At 46.4% G+C, this 24,835-nt stretch overlaps 1 protein-coding gene across 1 annotated transcript; it reads right to left on the bottom strand.

The window, feature by feature from the left end:
• Positions 1-8,458: 8,458 nt before the first annotated feature.
• On the bottom strand, positions 8,459-24,010 carry Ino80c (INO80 complex subunit C). The gene is made up of 5 exons (XM_034518479.2): positions 23,766-24,010; positions 17,821-17,931; positions 16,482-16,593; positions 15,498-15,565; positions 8,459-10,395 (listed from the first exon to the last, which is right to left on the bottom strand). Exons 1-5 carry the CDS (start codon positions 23,916-23,918, stop codon positions 10,264-10,266), a joined length of 576 nt encoding a protein of 191 aa, XP_034374370.1. The 5' UTR covers positions 23,919-24,010; the 3' UTR covers positions 8,459-10,263.
• Between the last annotated feature and the right edge of the window lie 825 nt (positions 24,011-24,835).

Below are 24,835 nucleotides of genomic sequence, written 5' to 3'. Positions count from 1 at the left end.
AATGGTGGTCAATGATGGGTCAGCAGAGAAAGGCGCCTGATACATACTCGTAAGAACAGAGATCAGATACCCAGCACCCCTGTGAAAGGCCAGGTGTAGCTCTGTGTACCTGCAAACCCATCCCTGTAGGTTAGAGACAGGAAGAGCAATGGGTTGGCTAGCCACCAGCCTAGCTCTAGGTTCAGTAAGACATGCCACTTCAAGGTCTTTGATGATATAGAATGATAAAGCAGGATCACTTGAAGTCCATCTCTGGCTTTCCTACACTCCACGGACACATATACCATACACACACACACACACACACACACACACACACACACACACACACTAAAGAGAGAGGGGAAGGAAAGGAGGGAAGGAGAGAAAGAAGATAGATACATACATAGATACATAGACATATAGATGTAGGTGGAGATTCCCTAATTGATTGGTAAATGAAGACACAGAAGCTAATCAATGGTCGAAGATATGGAGTCGGGTTTTCCAGGTCCCAAGACGAAGAGGAGAGGAAACTGAGTAAGGGCTTTTTGACCAGGCTGTGGAGTTGAGAAGATGGACACCATTAGGCCTGGGGGCTATTAGAGCCATTGGCAGTCTCCTCCACCGGATAAGTTCTAATATAGAATAGCTGGTAAGTTTAGGACAATAGATTCTGAGCCCAGCGGTTGTGTCATCTGGCTGATTTTAAAATATTAAGGTTGTCTGGTGTTTTCCATTTGCAACGATTCAGGTAGGCAAGAAAGAGGGTGTAACTGAAAAGAAGAAGAAGAAGAAGAAGAAGAAGAAGAAGAGGAGGAGGAGGAGGAGGAGGAGGAGGAGGAGGAGGAGGAGGAGGAGGAGGAGGAGGAGGAGGAGGAGGAGGAGGAAAAGGAAGAGGTGGAAGAAGAGGAGGAGGAGGAGGAGGAGGAGGAGGAAGAGGAGGAGGAGGAGGAGGAAGAGGAAGAGGAAGAAGAGGAAGAAGACCTAAAATTGCAAGTATCCTCTTTATGGTCATGGGCAGTTTTACCCAGATGAGTGGTGCTATCCAATGTTCCCTTGGGTTATCCTTACAATACCCCCACTTTAGGTTACATTTATTCAGTGTGTGTGTGTGTGTGTGTGTGTGTGTATGAGAGAGTGTGTGTGTTAGAGAGAGACAGAGACAGACAGACAGAGGGCAGCTGCAGGAGTCAGTTCTCTTCCTCTACCACATAGAACCAGACACAGATAAGACTTGGCAGCTAGTACCTTTAACCCCTGAACCATCTCACTGCCCACTCCCCAACACCACCACTACTCATTATTTTGTAAATTCTGCTTGATGCCAGGTGCCAAGAAGTTTCTAGTTATTTCCCTCCATTGAAACTCCCCTCTTCTTCCTAGGTTAGTAATACTTATCAGTTACTATTATGCACTCTAGGCTGGCCTGGAATTCACTATGTAGCCAAGGCTAACCCTGAACTTCTGATCCTCCTGTCTCCATCTCTCAAGTGCACCACTGGGCCTGATTCTATGTGGTTCTGGAGATTGCACCTGGGTTTTGTGCATGCTAAGCAAAGCATTCTGTCATCCAAGCTACATCCCAGACACCCATGTGGGTTTTTCTTTGTCTGCTTCTTTAGATTTTATTTTTGAGATGGTGTCTCATTGATTCCAGAATGGTCTCAAGCCAGTATATAGCTGAGGATAACCTTGAACTCCTGATCTTTCTATCTCTACATTCCAAGTGCTGGGATTATGGGCATGCACCACTACACCTGGGAGACCTAACCAGAGCTCGGTTGCATTCAGAGTCTACAGGGAATCGGTCTCCTAAAGCAAAGGGTCTCAGCCTGGTGAGCAAGACAGCTGTGGAGTAGAGATCCATGGGAGGATGGCAGGGCCAGGGAAGGAACATGGCAGGGCCAGGGAAGGGACATGGAAGTTTTCCAAAAGAGGCAACTGCTGAACTGAAGGCTCAGGGATAACTGGCTACTCCAGAAAACAGGGACAAAGAAGGAGTTGCCATCATGTGAGAAAAGGATTATGACACTGAGTCCAACTTATTTCAGGAGATAACTAGACCAGAGATGTCAGCGGGACTTAAGTACTCTCCCATACCCAGAATACAATTCTGAGAACTGTGAATTGAAGATGCAAATTTTCCATCAGGATCTGTTCTTCAGAAGAGGGGAGGATGGTGGGGTGGGGAGCCAGCATGCTCCTCCGTCTCCCAACAACTCTCCCTTTCTCAGCACAGGCTTGGGCCACCAACTCTCATGTAGCGTGGGCCCCTAACAGTGTTTCCTTCATGGTTAATGATGAAGCAAGAATGTTGTTCTCTAAGTACTGATGAGACAGTATGTGACCTGCTCACAAAAGCAACCAACACACCTTTAATTCCAACACTTGAGAGACTGGAGCACCAGGTGGATCTCAGAATTTGAGGCCAGCCTGGTCTATAAAGTAAGTTTCAGGACAGCCATGGCTACACAAAGAGACCCTGTCTCAACAAAGAAGAAAAAAGAAAAGAGAAAAAAAAGAGAGAAAGAAAAAAAAGGGGGGGGGGGGAAGGCAACCAGGTTGTCACCTAGTACAGAATGAGGCTGTGTTCTCCCTTGAGGAAGGGACTGCATTGCCAAGAGATACCGGGAACTTGCCACAGTACTGAATTCTGTACAAGCTCATCTTCTGGCCCTTACGGCCCCGGCTTACTCTGATTGTGTGTGTTAGTGTGTGTATAAGTAGAAGCTTTTTTATGCCCACCCATGCTCCCAAATAATGACTCAGACCATTATATTTACTATAAACTTCTGGCACTATAGCTGGGCAGATTCTGAGCTAGTCTAACCCAACAAGGCTGGCCTTAGACTACTGCCCAGCCATGTAACCCACTGCTTGCCATCTTAGTCTTGTTCTGGCAACTCCTTCATTTATGACCTGATTTTGACTCCCCATCTGAGATGTCCCACCTGAGAGAAGATGCTGTCCCTCTCTCTGGGCTCCACAGTCCCACCTTTTTCTCTCCTACCCAGCTATAGGCTGTTTAGGCCTTTATTTTAATCAATCAGACAGTGACAGAATACATTTTACAAAATACTGAGTCAGGAGATGCCTCATAATAATGACAATACCGAAAGTTCAAACTACAACCAGGTATCTCTGGGTACAGAAGTCAAGATTTGAATACACAGTGCACAAAACACCCCCCCCCCCAAAGTATGTGCATTTGGATGTGTGCAGGGGGCACATATAGTATGTGTGGATGCATGTGGAGGGCACATGTAGTGTGTGTGCATGCATGTGGAAGGCAAGGTTTGATGTCAGGTGCCTTCCTCTATCATTCTGAATCTCTCACTGAACCTGGAGCTCCCCGATTCTGCTAGACTGGTTGGCCTGAAAGTCCCAGGGATCCTCCTGCCTCCACCTTCCCAGCATGATGCACAAGTGTGCCCTGCCACTCTTTGGGTGGGTGCTAAAATTCAAACTCAGGCCCTCAAGCACTTATTGCTAACAGCCATCTCCCAGCCTTCCCATCTCCCATCACTTTGATTTTAAAGGAAAGCCAAAAACTAGCCTTTCTGGAATGATAATGGGTCAGCACATCTTCTAAAATGAAAGCAAGCTCACAGCCTACTGCTCCTAGCCCGCCAGGCTCGTCAGTCCAAGTTCACTTCTATTAGATTCAATGACTCCTAAAGGAACAAAGCAAGCATTTAAAGAAATATCACAACCGGCAGAGACATCAAATATCTTCCTTCTTGCAATTGGTTGTTTTACTCAGAAATTTACAAAGCACATATGAGACCCACTGCGAGGCCTTGTAATACCAATCAATGAAAAGTGCGCTTAATTCAAGTGTCTACCCAGCCTTCCCTTCCAAGAAAGTGTGTTGGTCAGGGTGCAGCAGGAAGGACACGCATTGCTGTAAGGTACGACCCTCATTCTTTTTCTTCTTAGACCTTCAGTAGCTCTGAAGCCCATCTATGTGTTGGTGGGCATTGAACTTAACTCAAGCCCCTCAGTGTGGAATACCCAGGCTGGGTGCCATCACGGAACCTGGAGGGATCCTACACTGCAGAATGATTTGGGTGTGCTTGCCCACACAGAGCCCTTGTCTCCTCCTGGCCCTCTTCAGGGAGCTGCCGGTCAGTCTTCTTCAGAGGAAATGGATTGAGGTGTCTGTGCACAGACGTGGCCGCTTGGCTCGTAACCCTCACTGCTCCCTGGGAGCTATGCTGTGTTCCTGTTGAACTTCAAGTTCCCTAGGTGTGAGCTGAGCACTCTGTAGGACTGTCGTGAGACACACAGTGAAAACACATGCTTTATGTGCTCTGCTTCAGAGCTACTTCATGCTTCAGAGCTACTGAAGGTCTAAGAAGAAAAAGAATGAGGGTCGTACCTTACAGCAATGCGTGTCCTTCCTGCTGCACCCTGACCAACACACTTTCTTGGAAGGGAAGGCTGGGTAGACACTTGAATTAAGCCCACTTTTCATATATTTTTATGTTCTCCTAGGAGGGGCCACCGCCCCATCAGGAGTGGCTGAAGCTCTCTGACTCAGAGACAGGGAGGGCAGGCCCACATCCTCATGGGTGAGGTGGGCTTCTGGAGTGAATCGGTAGAAGAAAGGTGCCACACCAAGTACGTGAGCCCGAGTTCCAGGAGACAGTGTCACCAGTCTTTTAACCTTGAGCTAAATCGGATTTCTCTCCCCCACTTTCCAAATATTTAAGGTCCCCTTCTTTGCTACCTTCCACCCCAAACAATCCACTCCCTCCCTAAAAGACACATCTGAGCTCCTTGGTATAAACCATTCCATATTTTCTTACTTTTCTTTAAAAAAAAAAAAAACAACCCTATAAAATGACATTCTAGATGATCTTCTCCTGCTGCTCTATCAGAACACCACATGCTGAGTAAGTTATAAACAGACATTTGTTGTATTCCTGGGTCTGGAGGATGGAGATATAAAAGCATCAGCACCTGAAGAGGGCCGCCATGCTGCACTGAACCATGGCGGAGGGAAGTGATGAAGAGCAGCGGTCTCAGGGAGCCAACACACACCCTCCCTACCTCATTCCCAGAGGCTTCAGGCAGGTTCAAACCATGTTTCCTGTGAGGATGACCCAATGTCCCCGAGACAGAGAGGCATATGAGTGCACAGTACAAGTCCTGTACAAATATATCAGACAGTGAAGCCAGAAGTGTGGGCAACTGTACCACTGAAATCTCTTGAGGTATCGTTTTTTTTCAAGGTCTGGTATTTTCTTTAAAAAGACCAGACACTCTCCTCTTTATCTTGGGTGACCAGTTTCCTCCACAGTTATTAGGGAAGATATCAGTCATGGAGGTCTTGACTGCAGAGCTGCAAAAGCCCTTCAGTATTCCACACTGAGCAAGTCTAGGCCATGCTGGCCCACGTGCACAATGGAAAGAGCCAAGACGCCAAGTCACCAGGCTGGTGGATGTGACTCATCTTCCTGAGCCCAGTGAGGAGAGCTGTGTTTGGTGTACACTATGCACCTGTCAACAGCCAGCATCCTGTAGGCCAGGAAAATACCAGCTCTTCCAGGAAGGGCTTTGTCTGCAGTTGGAACAGAGGCCACTGAGTCATGGAAGAAACCCAGGTGGATTCAGGAGTCCTGTGTTTACAGTAGGAAGGATTCTCCATCTCCACCCTACCAAGTCACCAACATGAACAGACGACTGGCCCTCATCTTTGTTTGCTTTTAAGGGTTTATGGCCTGCTATCCATAGGGAATAGATCATGGTAGAATACACAAGGAATACCAAACACAGAAAGAACTAACGATGCTTCTGAAGACCAGCAAGCTCTTTTGCTTTGATCTTGACTCTGGAAGAGCTTGTCCATCGAGGTCTCTGCTCTCCACCCACCAGGCCTCCCTCCCTCCCAGTCTCAGTTATAGAGTCGTCCTTTCTTTATCTTTCCTCCTTTCTTTATTTTTCTTTCTTCTTTTTCTTTTTCCTCTTCTCTCCTCCGCCTCTTCTCCTTCCTCTTCCTCTCTCTGTCTCTCTCTCTTTCTCTCTCTCTCTTTCTCTCTCTCACCCCCTCTCTTCTCTCTCTGCTACAGGGTCTCATGTAGCCCAGGGTGGCTTCAAACTCACTACATAGTTGAGACTAACTTTAAACTGAGTTTCCTGCCTCTACCTCCCGAATGCTGGGATTACAGGCCTGTGTTCCCAGGAGTGGTTTCTGTAGCACTGGGGACTGAATCCAGGGCTTTCATCCTGCTCGGCCAACACTGCCAAAGAAGCTACATCCTCAATGACATTTGTTTATTTAGCTATTTAATCTATACCTTCCTTTGACCCATAAAAAAAGAACTGGCTTGTTAAAACACACAGACTAAAAGGTGGGGTACATGTCTAAGATAAGCAGTAAGAACAGCTAACAGAAACCAGAGACAAGCACAAGATCTGTCACAGGATGTTCAGTTGCCACTCATGGGCTGCAAGTTTCCATCCAAGAGGAATGAGGAAAACAGTCAAGCAGGAGGTTCTGATCGGGGGAGAGGGGAAACCCACTTCTAACTCGGACCATGGGAGGTGGGAGATCCCAGCCAGACTTCAAGGGGCTGAATGGAATATTCTGAGTCTTTCCAGTTTAACATGAATCCTGTTTGCTGAGTCTATCAGGATGTACATTTTTATGAAGGATTAATAATTTAAGACAGAACTAGCGACTGGCCTAGACTACCTGGTTGGCCACTTATAGAAGTGGAACAAAATGTAACTTGAGCCCAGCTCTGAGTGCTGAGCCAAAAAGCTCACCTTGTGGGGCAGGAGGAGACCCTGCAACAGTTTTATGTCAACTTGCTACAAGCTAGAGTTATCTCAAAGGTGCGATGCTCAGCTGAGCTACATAAGATCCACTGTAAGCTATTTCCTTAACTAGAAATTGAGCGGGGGTTGGGGGGGGGGGCACCCAGACCATTCTATGTGGTACCATTCTGGGGCTGGTAGTCCTGGGTTCTATAAGAAGGCAGGCTGAGCAAGCCACGGGGAGCGAGCCAGTCAGCAGCACCTCTCCATGGCTTCTCTATCAACTCCTGTCTCCAGGTTCTTGTCTCCCTTCTTCCACAAGTTGCTTTGGTCATAGGCACCACCACAACAGTAACCCTAATGTCTTAGTTAGGGTTTCTAAGGCTGTGACAAAACACCATGGCCAGCAAGCAAGCTGGAGAGAAAAGGGTTTATATTTGGCTTATACTTACTTACTGTTCATTGTTGAAGACAGTCAGGACAGGAACTCAAACAGAGCAGGATCCTGAAGGCAGGAGCTGACACAGAAGACAAGGAGGAGGCTTGCAATCCATAGATTTCCACAGCCTGCTTTCTTACAGAACCCAGGACCACCATCCTAGGAATGATACCACCCACAATGGACTGGGCCCTCCTCCACTGATCACTAATTAAGAAAATGCCTTACAGCTGGATCTTATAGAGGCATTTCCTCAGCTGAGGCGCCTTCCTCTCTGATGACTCTAGCTTGTGTCTAGGACACAAAATCAGCCTGTACACCTCACTATAACAGTGTCTTTGTAGGGGTGTGTCTTCCCCCCTGCCCAGGTCCTTCCTTAGTAAGGCACAAGGCCAGCTTACGTTCAGTGACAGCAGTTCCTCTCACCCCAACAGCTTGCCTGTGCCTAGTGCTTCAAAGATCTAATTTCTCTTGGTGTTTGCAGGATGAATGCTGGTGACCGTGGCCTGAGGTTTTGCAGTGTAGTATATTATAAAGACTATTTGCAGCAAGCCAGCCCAGGCCTTGGTGACTAGCTCTCATGAAAACAAACTGGAGGAAACTGCTAGCTAGAGATAAAGATTGGTTTCTGGTCTTTCTAAAGACAAAGCCCCATCCGAGACGATGCCAGACTCTGGAAACGATGTTTGAAACATACCGGTCTGTCTGTTTCTGTCATCCTCCTTGCGAGGCTGTCTGGGATGTTCTGCAGAGACAGACAGCTGGATTTGTGCTGACAGATTTCAGAATTTCTCCATGTGTAGCTTCTGTTAGGAATATGACTGGTTAATATCCCCATCCCACAAAAGGTTTGTGAACTGAAAGCCTGGCCCCCAGACGGTGGCCTACTTGAGGAGTGACTGGATTGTGAATGTGCTAACTTTTCCAGGTGTTTTTGTCACAGCAACAGAAAGCTGACCAAGAGTTCTCTGACTCCAGAACAGCACAACAAAGGTGACATAGACTCAGAGCATTTCTAGAGGAGTTTTACTGCCCTGTGCTTCCTTCTTCCTAACCTATTCTTTGTCTAAGAAGCTTCAGAAACTGAGTACTTTCTCTGTTCAACTGTTAGTAATAAAATGCCAGACAGGCATGGTGGTGCACGCCTGGGGGGGGGGGCAGCGGAAGGAGGATCTCTGAGTTCGAGGTCGGCCTGGTCTACAAAGTAAGTTCCAGGACAGCCCGGGCTGTCTCAAAAACCCAAAACAAGCAAACAAAAACACCCCCAAAACATGTGCTTGCTTAGTTTATTATGGAGAAATCCAAACACATAAGACTGGTGTGAGGAGTTTCTTGGCACACAGCAGCTGACTCGTGGCCAATACTATTTCAACACCACTTCATTTCCTCCCCCCACATCATCCTAAAACAAATCCCAGAGAGAAAATGGTTCTGTCCATAAATGTTTCAGCCTTTGTCTCTAAAATATGAACCCTTTCCTTAACAGTATATACCAGCAGTCTGATTCAAAGTATTCATAAATATCTTCACATATCAAAATCTATCAAGTTTATAATTGTCTCATAAATAGTTTAAGCTTTTCATTTGAACCAGGATCCAAATAAGGCTTGTGCATTCTCTTGGATGAGAGCATTATTGGAAACTGACTTGACTGTTTCATGTAGGAAGCCATCGTCTCGGTAGGCCACCTGGTCCTATCTGATGATAGGTCAACAAGTCCTGTGATCTCTTCCCAAGAGGCATGTGTTCAAAAAAGTGCTATCTGATGGGAAATACTTTGTCCCTTTGTACAGGGCCATCAACAGTTACAAAGCACATTTGAAGTCTGGATGGATACATGCTTTAACTCAGGAGACATGGTATAGTGATCTGAGTGTAAAATATGTTGGAGTAGTTGGTGCCCAGGGTGGGTGGCAGTTTTGAAAGGCCGTTGGGTGGTAGAGCCTCTCTGGAGAAGTGGGACACTGGAGCAGGCCTGGAAGGGTTACAGTCCAGCTTTACTTCTTGTCTGTTCTGTGGCATGGCCGCGGATGCAACGTGGCCAGCTGTCTCACACTTCTGTCATGATTCCCCATAGCAACGGGCATGTATTCCTTCTTGTCGGGCATTTGGTCACTGCAAGAAAAGTAACTACAGTGGCAGGAAGGTCCTCCTCACCCCAGCTCTGCAAGGTATGTCTCTAACATTCTGGTCACTTTAAGGTACACCGCGAGGCTGCTCTCTTACAGAGAAGACACGCAGCAGGTCTCACCTCAGAGCAGCCGTGATAGCAGTGTGGTCTTAAGGAAAACATACAGTTTTTAAAAAGGGATTTGTATTATTTCTCTATGTATGAGAGTTTGCCTGCATGTATGTATGTACTTGCCCAGTGAGGTCGGAAGAGGGTAATGGATGCCTTGGAACTGGAGTTAGAGATAGCTGTGGGTTACCATGTGCATGCTGGGAACCAAGTCTGGGTCCCCTGCAAAAGCAACGAGTGGTCTTAAAGCCTAAGCCTCCAAAATCTGTTTTCTTCTACCTAGCTAAGTACTTTTCCTTTTAAGAGCTGAATCTCTCTTTTGGCCCCTGGAAGGCAATGCCACAATTTACCACGCGGCAGAGACAAATAAATCAGCAGCAGGCAGGCCATGATGGATAAAGTCAATCAACAGTACAGTAGAAAACACACAGACGCTTCTTATCTAAAGAAAGACTGGCATGCTTCTCAGGCTCCAGAACAATTCAGACCTGTGTGTCTTCATTGCACATTCTTTGAAAATGTTGGATGAGTTCACAACTTACAAACAAAATTCAGGGACTTGCTTGAATTGATTTAAATGCCTAATTTTACTGCATTTCTTATCAAACAATTTTTACTTGAGGCAACAACTGAAGTATGATTTAATTCAACTAGGAAGGCTGCACTTGGAGGGGGAAAAAAAAAACCAAAAAAATCCTCACAGTAAAGGCAGACATTCTTCCCAAAGCCTGGAGCTGACATTTTCAGATTGACAACAGAAATACTTGTTTCCATGAAACAAAGTCACAAGTGCAGTCTGCTTTTGCGGCCATTCCCACTTCATCTCCACTTGTGAGGCTCAGGGCACAATGCTCGTGGCCTTCCTCAGGGCCAGGTAGCCTGTGACCACATCTGAAGGCAGCCTGCGAATATAGGAGAATTCCTCCACAGTGCTGAAGCGCAGCTTGCTCTGAGGGTCTGTGTAGCTGGCCTGGGTGCACAACAGGAAGAGAGAGGGACAGAAAGTTGTTGGTGAGGATATTTTAAGTACAAACTTTAATCTTTTTCCACTTTACTTGAAGTAAAATACATCTTCATTATGTTTTGCTGTCATTAGGAACAACAAATTGCTCACTTTAGCAAAGACTCATTCATCTCCCTGACTTGGAAACGCACCAAGGGACAGGCTGGAGGAAGAGGAAACAGCCCCATCGGACCCTGGGACACTTCTTATTAGTGGTCACATGTCCCTGCTTTCTAACTCCCGCCTCTGCAGACTCCTGGCCAGTCAGAGTGCTGAGAATAAGTGACTGTTGAATGTTCAGTCCAAGGTGGACCATGTCTCACCCCTTCCAAGGCTCAAGGACAGGAGCAGAGAGATGTAAGAGCTAGGGAATGGGGTGTGGGGGATGGGAAGGAATCCTGTCAGATACTGTCTCCTGTTTGTTTTGGTGAGCTGCGGCCGTGCAGCAGTTAGGTTAGCTACCTGGCAGGGTGAGCCACCCTCAGGTTCTCAGCAGGATGTAGGCACATGAATTTGGCTTGGATTATCTGGCTCCATACGTAAGCCCATAAACCAGCCTTGATGTGGCTCCATATGCGGCAGCCTCACTCCTACCACCAAACTGCACCGAGCTGGCCACCAACTTCACCCCTCACTGCCAAGAAAGCTGCTGTACAAACAATCTGGAATACAGAGATCTTGTGGCACACACACAATGGTCACCAAAATGACCTGGAACAGACCAGACCCAGCAGTCAACATGCAGCTCTCTGAATAGAAAGGAGCGTGTCAAAGGAGGAGAGAAATATCCCTGAGCCAGATGAGCAAAGATTATCCCACCTTCCTCTGTGTTCTGTCCCTGGAGACTGGAGGAAAACACAGGCTGCCTGGCAGAGAGAGACTCGGCAAACAGCTTTACCCATTGCCCCGACTTTAGGATGACAGGTATGATTCACACTTCCCCATATCCTCTGGAGCCACAAGATTCATCATAGCTTTGTAAAGAGGGTGCCATGCAGGTGTGACAGGTGCCGTGCAGATGTGACAGACCCCCATGCCTTTCTCCTGTGCCCAAGGAAGATGAACTATACTGTTATCCAAAAAATAAAATGAAAGTATTACATAGAGGATGAAAGTACCCTTTACCAACATCTTCTACCTCAAAGTCTTGTTTCCCCTGAGAAAGCCACTGTTAGGTGGGGACCCTTCCAGACTTTTAAAATTTAGACCCTTACTAACCAAACCAAGCAGAGAAATTACCCAGTGAGTGTGTGTATGTGTGTCTTTATGTACCACCACTGTATAAACTACACGGTTTGGCATCATCCAGTCAGGAATGTACCCTGGAACGTCGTCCACGCTGTTGCACTTGGATCTGGGAGTGCACAGAATAGTAAAGACGCTGCAGCGGCAGACCCTCAAGGGACCCCAAACCTTCACTAACAGTTGCTCAGGAACATTCCTAAGTTCCTTGCACATCATATTTCTCCAAGGAGCTGCATAAAAGGCAAACAGCCAGGTCATACGGGTTTGGTTTTATTTTGTTTTTCTTTCTTAAGAAGAAAGTATCAAACTGCCACTCAAAGGAGATGTGTCAATGTCCTTTCTACCTGCAAACCAGTGTATGAACACACAATTCCTGTACATCCAGGATGAAATATACAAGCTAGCATCCTCAGTCCTCCCATCTGATGCTCCTGCCAGCTCCCAGTGAGGCTGAAGCCCTGCCTTCTCGTCTGTATTTCCTCTGTTGATGCCCAGCTCTTCCCCATTTCTCTTAAGGACTGTCTGTCAGATGTTCTGAAGACCTTAAATCTTACATGCAGCTTGAAGTAATATTTTTCAAAAGGATGCTATGCCTCTTCACAGGTGAAAGCCACTGTACCAACTGCTTGCCATGGTTGAGGAGAAAGTGGATGCAACAAGGGGTTAGCTTCCATGTCTGCTCATAAACCCTGAGCTCCAGCTGCTCAAAATGGCAAGGGCAAGATTCCCATTTGAGGACAAAACAGTAATGGGGCCATAGCAGCTCTCCTGCCACAGGGAACCCCTGAAGTGAGTGAAGCACACGGTGCAGCAGACCAGAGGCAGCAGAAGACCAATGACCAAGAACACAGCAGTCACAGACGCAGTTCAGGAAGTCATTCTATTAAAAGCTGTGGTATCAGATTGCCAAATGGACATACGCGCAACCCACGGGAGAAAAGCCAGAAGTAGAATAAAGAAAACAATTCTTTAAATTTTTATTTCTCTAAAAACTAACTGAAGCAAGAACTAATAATAGTCTACTTTGTGTTATCTTACAAGTAAACACAACAGCTTAGAACGCAAGAATGTGCCAGAAAGAGATGAATTTGTACCAGAGCTTCATTCATATTCCAGACAAGCAGTGTAGTGCTGAATATAAACTCAGACTATGGCGAGACGAGCATCAGGACCATGAGGACAGCCATTCAGCTTTAATAAAAACGGAGGTATAAATATCAATTTAAACGCCCAGTTAGCTAGGTACCCTCAGGAGGAAATCATGTGACACAGCTCCATTGCAGAGCATCCTGTAAAGGATCGGACCAGCAGCTAGCTGTGGTGGCTTGTGCCTTTAATCCCAGCACTTCTGAGGCTGAGGCAGGGGAATCATGTGAGCGCAGGAGTTCAAGGCTAGCTAGAGAAACACAAGAAGACTACTCATCCATCTCAAAACAACACAAGGAAAACCTGAGACAAAGTTGTCAAAAACAAGGAAAATTTGAGAAACTGCCACAGTCAGGGCTGGTCTAAAGAGTTATGACAACTAATTATGACATAGGATCCTAGACAGGATAGGACACTGGGCTTGGCCAAAAGCTAAGGACATTTATCCCCACCCCCTCCTATTTCCAACCTGCCCTTCTCTCTCCCTCTCCTCCTCTCTCTCTCTCTCTCTGTTGGTGGTACTAGGGATCAAACCACCCTATACACTGAGGCAAAGCTTTATCACTGGGCTCTGGTGGCCCCAAACTAAGCAAAGTGAAATAAACTGGAAACAATGCCATCCTTACTGGTTCACTAATCAGAACAAATGCACCATAGTCATTTACTGAATGAGCTAAATCTGGAGTCTGTGAGAAGCCCCCAGAATAGCCTCTCAGTTTCACTGTAAGCTAAAACTGTTACAAAGTGTTTCACATGCCCAATTAGACTGACAGAAGACCAAAGCAAGGGACAAAGGCACACAGAGGGAACAGAGAAAACAGCTAGGGGAGGTAGATTAAACTCGCCTACACTAATGGCCACTGGAAATGTGAACCACATAAAGCTAGCATCTGGAGTCAGACTGTCAGATGGGTACAAAGCAAGACCCTCTCTACTCAGTCTAAATACAAAAATACAGACTAAGAAAAACAAACAAACACCAACTGCGTGGCAGATAGGACATGCAAACTTGCACAAAAAGAAAGCTGGAACAGTGTTCTAGTTCATTCTGTGGTACTATTCAAAAAAATACCTGGATGCCTTATAAAGAAATGAGGCTTATGGTGCTGGAGAGATGGCTCAATGGTTAGAAGCACCTGCTGGATACCCAGCTCCAGGATGTCCTCAGGGGGTACCAGGGACACATATGGTGCACATGCAGGTTAAACACCTTCACATGTAAAATGTGTGTGTGTGTGTGTGTGTGTGTGTGTGTGTGTGTGTGTGTGTATTTTCTTCTTAAAGAAGAAAAGGAGCTTAGTAATCTCTCAATGTTGGCATCCTGCTGAGGGCCCCACCTGGCTGCATTTCAACATGATGTGAAGAAAACAGGTCAAGTGCAGGGAAGGCATGCATGTACAGAAAGAAGAGGGAAAAATGAGGCTCTTTTCAGGACAGCCCTCTCCTGCAGACACAGGTCCATTCCTATGGGAGCTGACCCATATGTGACCCATTTTTAAGAAACATCATTGGGCTGGAGAGATGGCTCAGCAGTTAAGAGCACTGACTGCTCTTCCAGAGGTCCTGAGTTCAATTCCCAGCAACCACATGGTGGCTCACAACCATCTGCAATGGGGTCTGGTGCCCTCTTCTGGTGTGTCTGAAGACAGCAATGGTGAATACATAAAATAAAATTAAAAAGCTTTTTTTTTTTAAAAAAAAAAAAAAAAAGAAAGAAAAGAAAAGAAAGAAAGAAAGAAAGAAACATCATTAATTCACCAGGCCTACCTCTTTAGGCTCAACACCATCATACAGAGGCCAAGTTCACAGCAAATGAGCATTTAAAAGAACAAAAACCTTGACCCACATCTATATGAATCAGACAGAAGCATACCAGAACAGTGAAATGGACCAGGAGCTGACAGACACGAAGCGATTCTCCTAGTATAATGGATACAGTTAATTTGGCCAGTTTGTGACAGTTTGTGATGGGGCAATCAGTTATCCTCACTAAAGTGCAAAGCACGTGAATGACACACAGATAAATTTTAGACGTAGTATGCTTTGTTGTTTCTATCATTAGCAGAAAAAGCCACATTTCAAATTTACTAGAGATGGATGCGGCTGAGCTGGAGTTTCTGTACAGGCTCTCCATGCCGACCATCAGCTTTTCTTGATCCCACACCTCCAGCTCTGCACCAGAGGCCTGAAGGGGCCACTGGGGGCAGGGGAGGGCACAGGACCAGGTCCACACAGCACCACATGGACAGAGGGCTCTTTTACATATGTTGGTTACACACCCTGCTTCGCTTGGGAAAAGGCTTCTAAGTTTGTGCTTGTTCTCATTTAAAGACCCATCCTATGGTGCTGGGCACAGTAGGCAGGTGCTCTTCCACTCAGCTACGTCATCAGCTCAGAACATTTGTTTTTAAACCACCACCAACTGTGTAATATGAGTATTTTAAAACCTTAAGAGCAAAAACAGAAAGGCTGGTTCATTCATGTTGTCACATACAGTTAACTATCAGAGGAAAAACAGTGAAAATTCTGCGTCTTGCTTACTGGAGCAATGGCGCCTCCAGGCTACCCCACATAGACACTCAGGTCACAGTATGAATCCAGGCAGGGCCATCTGTCTAGAGATATAAAATTGAACTCTTATATTCAGTGCTAATATAGACAGATGTAATTATACTCACAAGAAGGCCTGAAACATCAGAATACTTCTTAGCTGGCTTAAAGGACGGAGGAGCATCAATACTGAAGTCTAAAAAGAAGAAACAAAAGAAGATCACCAAAGAACCTTCCAAAGATCCCAATTCCCCGTCCTCTAGTCTAAGCTAACATATGCCAGCAGTCCTGAAATTTTCCTTTGTGATTAAACACTTACAGCAGCGGATAGGGATTAACCAGAAAAATAAATGAGCCAGTTCAAAAACAACCTAGCATGTCACAGACTAAGTGCGGGCCTCGGCTAGGGTCCTGCCCTGCTCCCAGAGACAAGGTCCTACAGTGGAACCCAAGGTCCATCTACCCATAGGCTACTTCACAGGCTCCAGCTAAGAGGCACTGGCAGAGATGAAAGCCCACACAGCCACTAGCTGGGTTCACACACCCAGACTCCAGTGGTCCACACCCAGATGACTAACTTGTCACCCTCTGAGTCACCCCTGTGAAAGACACACAGCAGGGCAGGAGGTGGAGAGGTCTAGGAACCTAAAGTTTCCAATGTAGTTGAGCAGAACATGGAATGGATTGTGCCCAGGCCAGGACATCCCACAGTGGGAGGAGAGAGTGAGAGAGTGGCTGATACCTGCATGCTGGAGACTTTCCAGTTCTCACATTAGGTGGACTATGTTGTTTGTGAAAACAGACTTAAAGAGTAGATTCTAAAATGAGAAGCCTGATAGAAATATCAACATTATCACAGCAGGATCTACTTCTTCAGAATGAAATTTTAAATAATGATACTAAAAACCACACACCCATGACAAACAAACAGACTCAAACTGACTCAGTGGTAAGGGAATATATGCAGAATATCCCTGGATGGGTGCCACTGCACGGTTCTCAGGCTAAGAACATTTCCCTGGAATAACACAAACACGAGCAAATAACGTAGGCTTGTTGTAAGGAAGTTCCTGTCTGCATTACAAACACATGGAAGGCTCTAGACAGCTCACAGTTAGGATCGTTCAGTTGCCATGGCAACGCCCTTTCAGCAGCGAGGATCTGTTTGAGGTTCTTCCAGGTTCTATTCTTCTTGCCAGCTACTGCGCCGCCATGGCCAGAGTGCTTGAATTAAAGAGGGGGTTAGAAGAGACAAGTCAGTGGAAGCCACACTGGGAGAATCGTGACGCTGTGCCTGTTAGGGCAATCAGGCGCCTCTCGGTCCATCAGTAACTATCTGTGCCACTGAGACCTTTAAAAGTACCTCACTGTAGACTTTAATCTTTGCTTGAAAGAACATAGTTTTTAGCTATGCGTGGTGGATGTTCCTATAATCCCAGCAGTCAGGAGGTAGACTCAGAAGAATCAGGAGTTCGAGGCCAGCCTCAGTTACAGGATGAGTTTGAGGCCAGCCTGGGCTACAGGAGACCCTTTCTCAAAAACCAAAACCAAAACAAAAATACTAAAATAAACAAGCAAAAAAAAAAAAAAAAAAAAAAAAAAAAAAAAAAAAAAAGAACCTAGTTTGGGGGCTCTTTAGACCCACAAGTAGGACATAAGAAGTAAGTGGCTATTTTTCAGCATGTATACAGGAAAAAATCTTTATGGGGTCCAATCTAGTTGAATTCACTTATGACCTCATTCCTTTAAAATAAGTTTACCACAAAGTTGGATTTAATCTGGAGACTACATCTCCAAACCCCTCAGAGGGTGTGTCACAGTGCTTCATAATCACTAGTGACCCTGGAAAACTCAAATAAGCTTCAATCATGGTATGGCAAGTCTTCTGGAAACTTCTTTCTGTGCTATAAAGATTAAACACATGAAATGGAAAAGACTACTAACATATTTGCAGACCCTGGCTACAGTGGATTGCCAAAACTCATTAATAAATAAACCTTTAAAGTTATAATTTCTAACTGGTTACTTAACAGAACCCTCATGGATCAAAGGGATTGGAAGGGTTAGCGAGGAGTGCTCCTGTTTTAGTTGTGAACTTCAAGCTTCTTTTAAAATGATTTAAAGCCAATTAAAAAAACACACAGGGAAACAATCATGGAAAAGATGCCTCCTCAAAGTTCTGTCTGTCCTCTGGGGAATTCTGAAAGAGCCTGGTACACTGGGAGATCACAAAGGGTCTTTCCGGTCCAGTCCCATATCCCTCTTCCCCCAACTGCCACTTACCCCCAACCCCTACTCCCCCCTACTCTTCCACTCCCACTGTCTTCAACAGCCCACAGGAGAAGGTGGCAAATGGGACTGAGGGAGAGGGGACTACAAATCCACCTCAGGCCAGCTAGGTCAGAGCCAAGGTGCAGCACCCTGTATTTGTATAGCACCTTACATGCTTACCACGAAGTTGGGATCCTTAAATGGCAACGGCTTGGCAGCTTTCTCCACAGGCCCCGAGCTGATCTCAGAAGACGCCATTTTACTCTCACTCATGGCTTCAATGCTGACACCCTTAAAGCAGGGAAAAAAATCTTAGAAGCCAAGTGGGTTCCCCACTTCTGCTCTCCAGAAGACAGACATGAAAGTGCACAGGCTCCAGCAAGTAAACTGCCCTGGAAGCTAGGGAAAACTCTGTGTGAACAGAGGTCACTGCAGATACAAGCAGGAGCCTACCCAGGTGCCACGTGTCCCAGTGTCTTAGTGCCAAGCTCAGGCATCTGTCCTATAGCTGTCTCATTTAATTCTGACAACTGCTACTAAGGAGGAGTAATTATCCCTGCTTACAAAAACGGAAGGTCAGGGACTACAGCAACATAGCACAGAACTTTTCAGTAGAAATCCATTTCAGGACACCACATGATCTAAAGTCCTTATATCGTGATGAGCTTGTCAACTGTCTTGAAATACAAAGGCTAGCCTTAAAAGTCTGGACTTCAAGGGTCTAATTTGGACAGAAAACCCAGGCTGGAGCTGGTCTGAAGACTGCAGGGCATGGGAATTCTGAGAAAGAGGAAGCTGGAGGGACATGGGTCAGCTGGTTGCAGCTGGAACGCAGTGTCCTGTCAAGAAGCTGATCTGGTTTAAAACAAACCTTTACGCTAACAAGCTGGAGAGAAAAGAAGCTGACGTAAGAAATGTTGTCTGATTATAAATCAATTCTAAAACAAACGTTTAGGAACAGAGGCATTGTCTTCACAGAGCCAAAGGCATGTCAGGCATGGATTTCATGAGTTTCTCGATATTGACACTGGTACAAGCAAATCTCTTTCACGACAGTGTACTCCCACCATTTCAGAACACTCTTTTGTCCCTTCCTGGCCAAGCCCTTCCAGCTCCAAGGCCAACCACTGTTCTGATTCTTTTACATCACTTTCATCTCTTCCAGAAGAGCCCTCCAGAATCTCACAAGTGAAATCTGATGCTGTGTGGCTTGTACCCGGCCTCCTTAGGTCAGAATGAAGCTTTGACATCTTCACATGGCTTAGTAGCTCATCAGTTTTCCTATTTCTCAGCAGACTAGAATGCACTACATGGATGTGTTAAAACCTCTCCATTTTCTGCTGAACACTTGTTTATTTTCAATTATAGAGCTGCCATGCACACACACATACACACACACACACACACACACACACACACACACATTCAGCCATACAAATGGAAATAAATCAAGCTGTTGGTTAGTTTTTATTGTCAGCTTGATACATGTCACCTGGGAATGAGAAAATGACAAGAATTGTCTTGATCAGAGCAGTCTATGTCAACACAGGGAGCTGTCTTGAAGGATGACTGACGAGAAACGAATCCCCCTGTGGGTTCTGCAGCACCGAACCTAAAGCAGCCAGGCCTGGGCCATATAAAAAAGCTAGCAGAGCCAGCCAGAAGGAAAGCGAGCTAGGAAGCAGCAATCCTCTGTGGTTTCGACATTAAGCTCCTGACTTGACTTCTCTCAATGATAGACTGTCACCTGAAAGTGAAAGCTGAAGTAAATCCTTTCCTACTCTGAGTTACTTCTGTCAACACTCTTGGTGTTGATCACAGAGACAGGAATCAAACTAGTGCAGGCATGATGATGCATGCCTCTAACCTCAGCACTTGGGAGGCAGAGGCAGGCAAATCTGTGAGTTTGAGGCCAGCCTGGTCTACATAACAAGTCTGATATGCAAGCTATATAGGGCGGTCCTGTCTCAAACAGAACCACCCCCAAAGAAAGAAAGCAAAGTACAATAATCATCATGTTTTCATTTCTGTTGGGTACACACCTAGGAGTGAAGTGACTGCGTTCCTAAGAAAGTGCATATTTAACTTTTAAGGTGTGTGTGTGTGTGTGTGGTGTGTGTGTGTGGTGTGTGTGTATTGTGTGTGTGTGGTATGTGCGCGAGTGTAAGTGGCGTATGTGTGTGTATGTATGTGTGTATGTATGTATGTATGTATGTATGTATGTATGTATGTGGGCTATGCATGTGCCCTCTCTGTGGGATCTGTGGCAGGAAAAGAAAAGGGAGGACAGGGCTATTCACTGTCACAGTAGTTCTCAGAAGGTCTCTCCCCAAGCTCCTTCCCAGACTCCTCTCCAGGGTCCGCCTGGGCCTGGCTGCCTCTGCTCTGCTCACATCGCTCTTCAGTGTAGATAGCTCTCTGCCATCCTCAGTCACTGCAGTCTTCCCAGTATTATGCAAAACCTTAAGCCTTGAGAAACTCACAGTGAAATCTAGCTTGCATTTCTGTTTTATGTATTTGTGGATGTGTGCCAGCTGCGCAGGCACTGTCCCCGAATTACCACCTCCACTCCCTGTGCGTCCATCCCACGGGCTCTGAAGTCTCTGTTTTAAGAGGCTGTGATCCAGGGCAAGAGAAGGAAAGAAGCTGCTGATTAGAAGCAACTAGAGACTCAGGAGACCAGCCAGTGCCAGGAGGAAAGACGTCCTCTGGGACAAACTGCTAGGGAAGCAAAGAGATGCTAAAAGAAGAAGAAACCAGGACTCCAACTGTGTATGCAGAGTGCTGTGGACAGCGTGTGGCCAACTCTGCACTCCATCCTCCAGGGGCAACTTGGGTCACTGAGGTGTGGGCAGGAGGGGAGTCCCCAGAAGACCCTGTGAGAAGCAGGCACTGCACCAAGTCAGTTTGGACCTGACAGTCATAACAGTCTAGCAGGGAGAGGCCATCTCACCAAAGTAAGGCTTCTGCTGTCAGTAATGGGGGTAAGGGTGGGCAGAAGCTTGCCGCTCCTGGAGCAGCCAATGGAAGGGTGGAAAAGGGAAAGCAGGTCTGAGAATGGCCCGATGGTTGTATCACAGAAAAGCTACTATTTCTCCAACCACGGTGGCTCCTATGCTATATGTAGCCAGACAAACCCCAGAGAGGTCATACCGGTTTCAGCTTCTCTCTCCTCCTCAACCCCACTCCCAGGTTACTCCACCCTTGCTCCCTCCATTCACAGTGTCTGTGAGACTCTGGTGTCAATGGTGAGTCAGGACAACAGGAACGCCTTCAGTCAGAGGGAACATCGAGTCTGTGATGCTCTGCTGCAGTAAAACAGGATATACGATGACCTACTGTTTCCATATGTGAAAGGACCAGTAACACTAAGAGACTTCATGAGACAGAAAATCCAGCCCCGAGACATGAAAGGCTCCATGGAGAGATGAGGAAGTACTGCCTAGAGCTAAGGGCTATGCCCTCTTCACATTACTAAAGGAGATGGTGTCAGTCCCCGGGTGGAGAAACCAGCCTTGCTGTAACACACTGGAGTCAGCAAGGCCTAGGGGCCCCACCCACTCCTGCTCAACTGTAGAGTCCAAACAAATGGCTTCTGCCAACAGCAGCCCTCATGACTAGGACTCAGACTTCAGGACAACTTTGTCTTCCCTCTGTGGTGTTTTTAAAAGAAAGAGGACAGTGGTTTTTGTCAGCATTTAAACCGCAAATATAGTAACTTCTCATAGTAATCTGGACTAAGAAACCCAGCCTGGGCTAGATAGTGAATTTACAGTCAGCCTGGGTTATACAGCAAGACTCTGTCTCAAAAAGGGGGTGGGGTAGAGAAAGAGAGAAGTTAACTAAGCCTAGGTGTGGTAGTACATACCTGTAATACCAGGAATTAGGCTGAGGCAGGAAGACTGCTGCAAAACCAACAATGTCTACATAGCAAGGCAGTCCTGTCTCAAACAAAACAAAACAAAACATAGCCCAAAAAACAGGGCATGGTAAAACATGTCTTTAATGTCAGCACTGGGAGACAGAGGCAGGTGGATCTCTGAGAGTTTGAGGCTAGCCTGGTCTCCATATCACCAGGTCCAGCAGGGGCTACATCATTGAGAGTTTGTATCAAAAAACAAAAACAAACAAAAAATACCTAAAAGGAAACAAAAACTCAACACAGTGACTATATTACTTGGTCTGGGCACAAGTGAACATTAAATCACCTTAAGGAGACTACACAGGATGCAGTTCATAAAGACTCCAATCAACAGTATACAGGGAGCTGGGCATGATAGTGCATGCCTGTAGTCTCAACATCCAGGAGCCTCAAACAGAAGGATCAGAAATTTAAGGCCAATTTGTGATACAGATTATGTTTTTAACCAGTCTGAGAAACAGCAAAATCCTGTTTCAAAACAAACAACCCAGGTACACGCCTTTAATCCCAGTATTTGCATGCCTTTAATCCCAGCACTTGGGAGGCAGAGGCAATCTCTGAGTTTGAGGCCAGCCTGGTCTACAGAGTTCCAGGATAGCTAGGACTACAAAGAGACCCTATTTTAAACAGAAAGGTTATTTCTCTACCGCCAATGAAATGAGCCAATTAAAACCAGATTAGATTAGATTAAAGGCTGCTCTCTGTCCGGCAAATTCACTGACCCCAAGGATTGAGGCCAGAGGCGTCTCCATGAAGAAAGGGGATGAGGTGGGGTTAGAGGAGAGAGAGAGAAAGAGAGAAGGGCACGTTTATGAAGAGAGAGAAAAGAGAAAGAGCTTGACCAAAATGTCTGGGTTATGTAGGGAAGGGCCTCTGGGGAAAGGGCAGCCTGGCCCCTGTGCTGGAAAGTTCAGGGTTGGGGACAGGGTGTGCCAGGTAGGGAATGAAGGATGCTGGGAGGACCCGGAGGCCAGGTCTGCTTTAGTATGTAAAATATGCACCTCAGTCCCTTGTCTCCGGTGTGAAAACAAACAAACCACCCCCAAAAGGTGTACATATAGAAGAAATTGGGCATGGTAGTCCATTCCATTAATCCAGTACTAGGAAGGCTAAGCCAGGATTATGAGTTCAAGACCAGCCTGCCTTACATTTTTCTTGTCTGAAAGGAACAAGACCCAATGTTTTTTAAGAGGCAGACAATTACATCGGTATTTGCTTGAATTATTAACTGGAGACAAGAATATGTTCTGTATGGTTCTGTTTATAATACAATTTAAAACAAAGCTTATTGAGGTAAGAGATGTTAGAAGAGGGGTTACCTCTGGCAGGGAGGGAAGAGCAGTGACAGAATTCAAAGGCTGAGGCGTAGGGACAAGACAAGCAGGAATTTTCTGGACCTCTCTTATCTGGAGATTATCCAGTTTGTGTGTTTCATTGCATGCAAGCATAGTAACTCAATAATATGCTAAAAAGGGGTGGGCGTGCCAATTACCAACAGTATCCCTCAGCAAATGCACCACACAAGCCGAAGGGCATAACCATTCTTAGAAAGTGCAAGAACCTAACCAAGACACCGCTGGTCTCCCCGCCAGCACTTCTGTCATTGACCTCAACCTCTTTTTGTTTGTTTGTTTGTCGAGACAGGGTTTCTCTTTGTAGCCTTGATGTTCTGGAGCTCGCTCTGTAGAGCAGACTGGCCTCGACCTTGTAGAGTTACCTTCCAAGTACTGGGATTAAGAGCGTACATCAACCTCTTAACCTCCAGACTTAACACGTGTAAGAAGAATGAAGGAACCCACCGGTATCAACCATGTACCCCTCCATGTTGTACACTGAAAAGACCCCTCACACTCCCACCGGGTGTCTGTAAGATGTGCTATGGGTGACCCGCGAACTTCTCATGCAGAAAACAAGTCTTGCCAGAACTGGAAGGTCCTGCTAAACCAATTTTAACCTCCTACATTACTATATGACGCGGGTGACCTTTTGATCAAAACCACAGGTCCAACCTATGACTCAAATATACTAACTTCCAGCAAAAAAATTAGGACGTTCTTCGGTGAGTACTGAAACCTCCCCTGACCGCCCCCCCCCCATACTGGCACTGCGCACGCGCCTCAGGCTCCGCCCCTCCCCGCGCATGCGTTTTCGTCGCCTCTCGGGCCTGCGCATGCGTTCTTGTTCCCGGCCATGCGTACATTACCTGAGCAAAGCCGGAGGCCGACAGCTTTTTCTTCTTACTAGCACCATACCCCCCTCCACTGCTGTTGTGAGAAGGGCTAGCCGGCCTCTTCTTGCTGTTCCTAGCTACGGCGGGGGTAGAAGTAGCAGCCACGATTGGAATTTGAGCCGCCATTCTGCCCTCAGTCGGCCTGCGGCTCCCCGCCCCCACCCCTCCCAATGCGAGCCCTAGAACTTCCGGCTAGATGTTACTTCCGTGTTGTTGCTCGGAAACTCCGCGAACCTCCAGGAGCTTAACAAAGTCCTCCCCGGCAGCTCTTAGGAGGCGGGGCTCGGAAGTGTTCCTTCCGGGTCGGAAGGCAGTCGGGCTGGTGACTGCTGCTGGCGTTGTGAACCGTGGCCTGGGGCACGTGCTTGGAGGATCCCAGTGAGCATCCGGTCTTTTAGTAACTTCATTCTTTTTCTTGGTTTCTAGACAGGGTCTCCGGGTGACCTGCAGCTCACTATGTAGACCAGGCTGACCTCAAACTCACGTGGCCAAGTTATCTTTGAATTCTAAACTCTGCATCCTCCACCTTCCAGATGGCAGGATTACAGTGACTTGCAAGTCACTGATGCATTATAACGTTTGGGTGCAGTAAACAAACAAACAAACAAACAAAAGGATTGAAGCCTTACAACTTAGTAGTTAAAGCAGCTATATGAATCAGGATTATTTGTAACAGGCTGGAGATTGATGCAGAAGCAAAGGAACAGTGACGGGAAAAGGGACTGAGTAATATTGTTACTGACACCCCTTCTGGCGTGGAAATTTTATTTCCTATGCCAGATTGCCTCCCCTATCCTCACCTTGTCGATTTTCCTCATGCCTTGTCTCCAGGACTCATACCTCCCAAGCACCAATCACTCAAGTAAACCTCTTACTCCAGCCATCCCTTCTGCTTAATCTTCATCTTTTCTGTTTCTACTTTATGGATTCAGTCTCCCATGTGACCCCTGTGACAGTCTCCAAATGAAAGTCTGAGTTGCCCTCATTTCAGAATCTATCCCTGGCTCCAAGGACCCTCATTCTCACTGGCTGCTAGGATGGGC

This window comes from Arvicanthis niloticus, chromosome 14 (assembly GCF_011762505.2).
Source record: "Arvicanthis niloticus isolate mArvNil1 chromosome 14, mArvNil1.pat.X, whole genome shotgun sequence".
Taxonomy (NCBI): domain Eukaryota; kingdom Metazoa; phylum Chordata; class Mammalia; order Rodentia; family Muridae; genus Arvicanthis; species Arvicanthis niloticus.
This window is presented reverse-complemented; position numbering and strand designations above follow the sequence as displayed.

What these genes read in the sequence shown, in the direction of transcription:
- Ino80c (XM_034518479.2), bottom strand. Translation starts at nt 23,918, where the DNA reads ATGGCGGCTCAAATTCCAATCGTGGCTGCTACTTCTACCCCCGCCGTA. An exon ending in CGGCCTCCGGCTTTGCTCAG is followed by an intron (nt 17,932 to 23,765) that starts GTAATGTACGCA and finishes CCCTGCTTTAAG; the next exon opens with GGTGTCAGCATTGAAGCCAT. An exon ending in TTAAGGATCCCAACTTCGTG is followed by an intron (nt 16,594 to 17,820) that starts GTAAGCATGTAA and finishes CTTTAATTCAAG; the next exon opens with CACTCTGGCCATGGCGGCGC.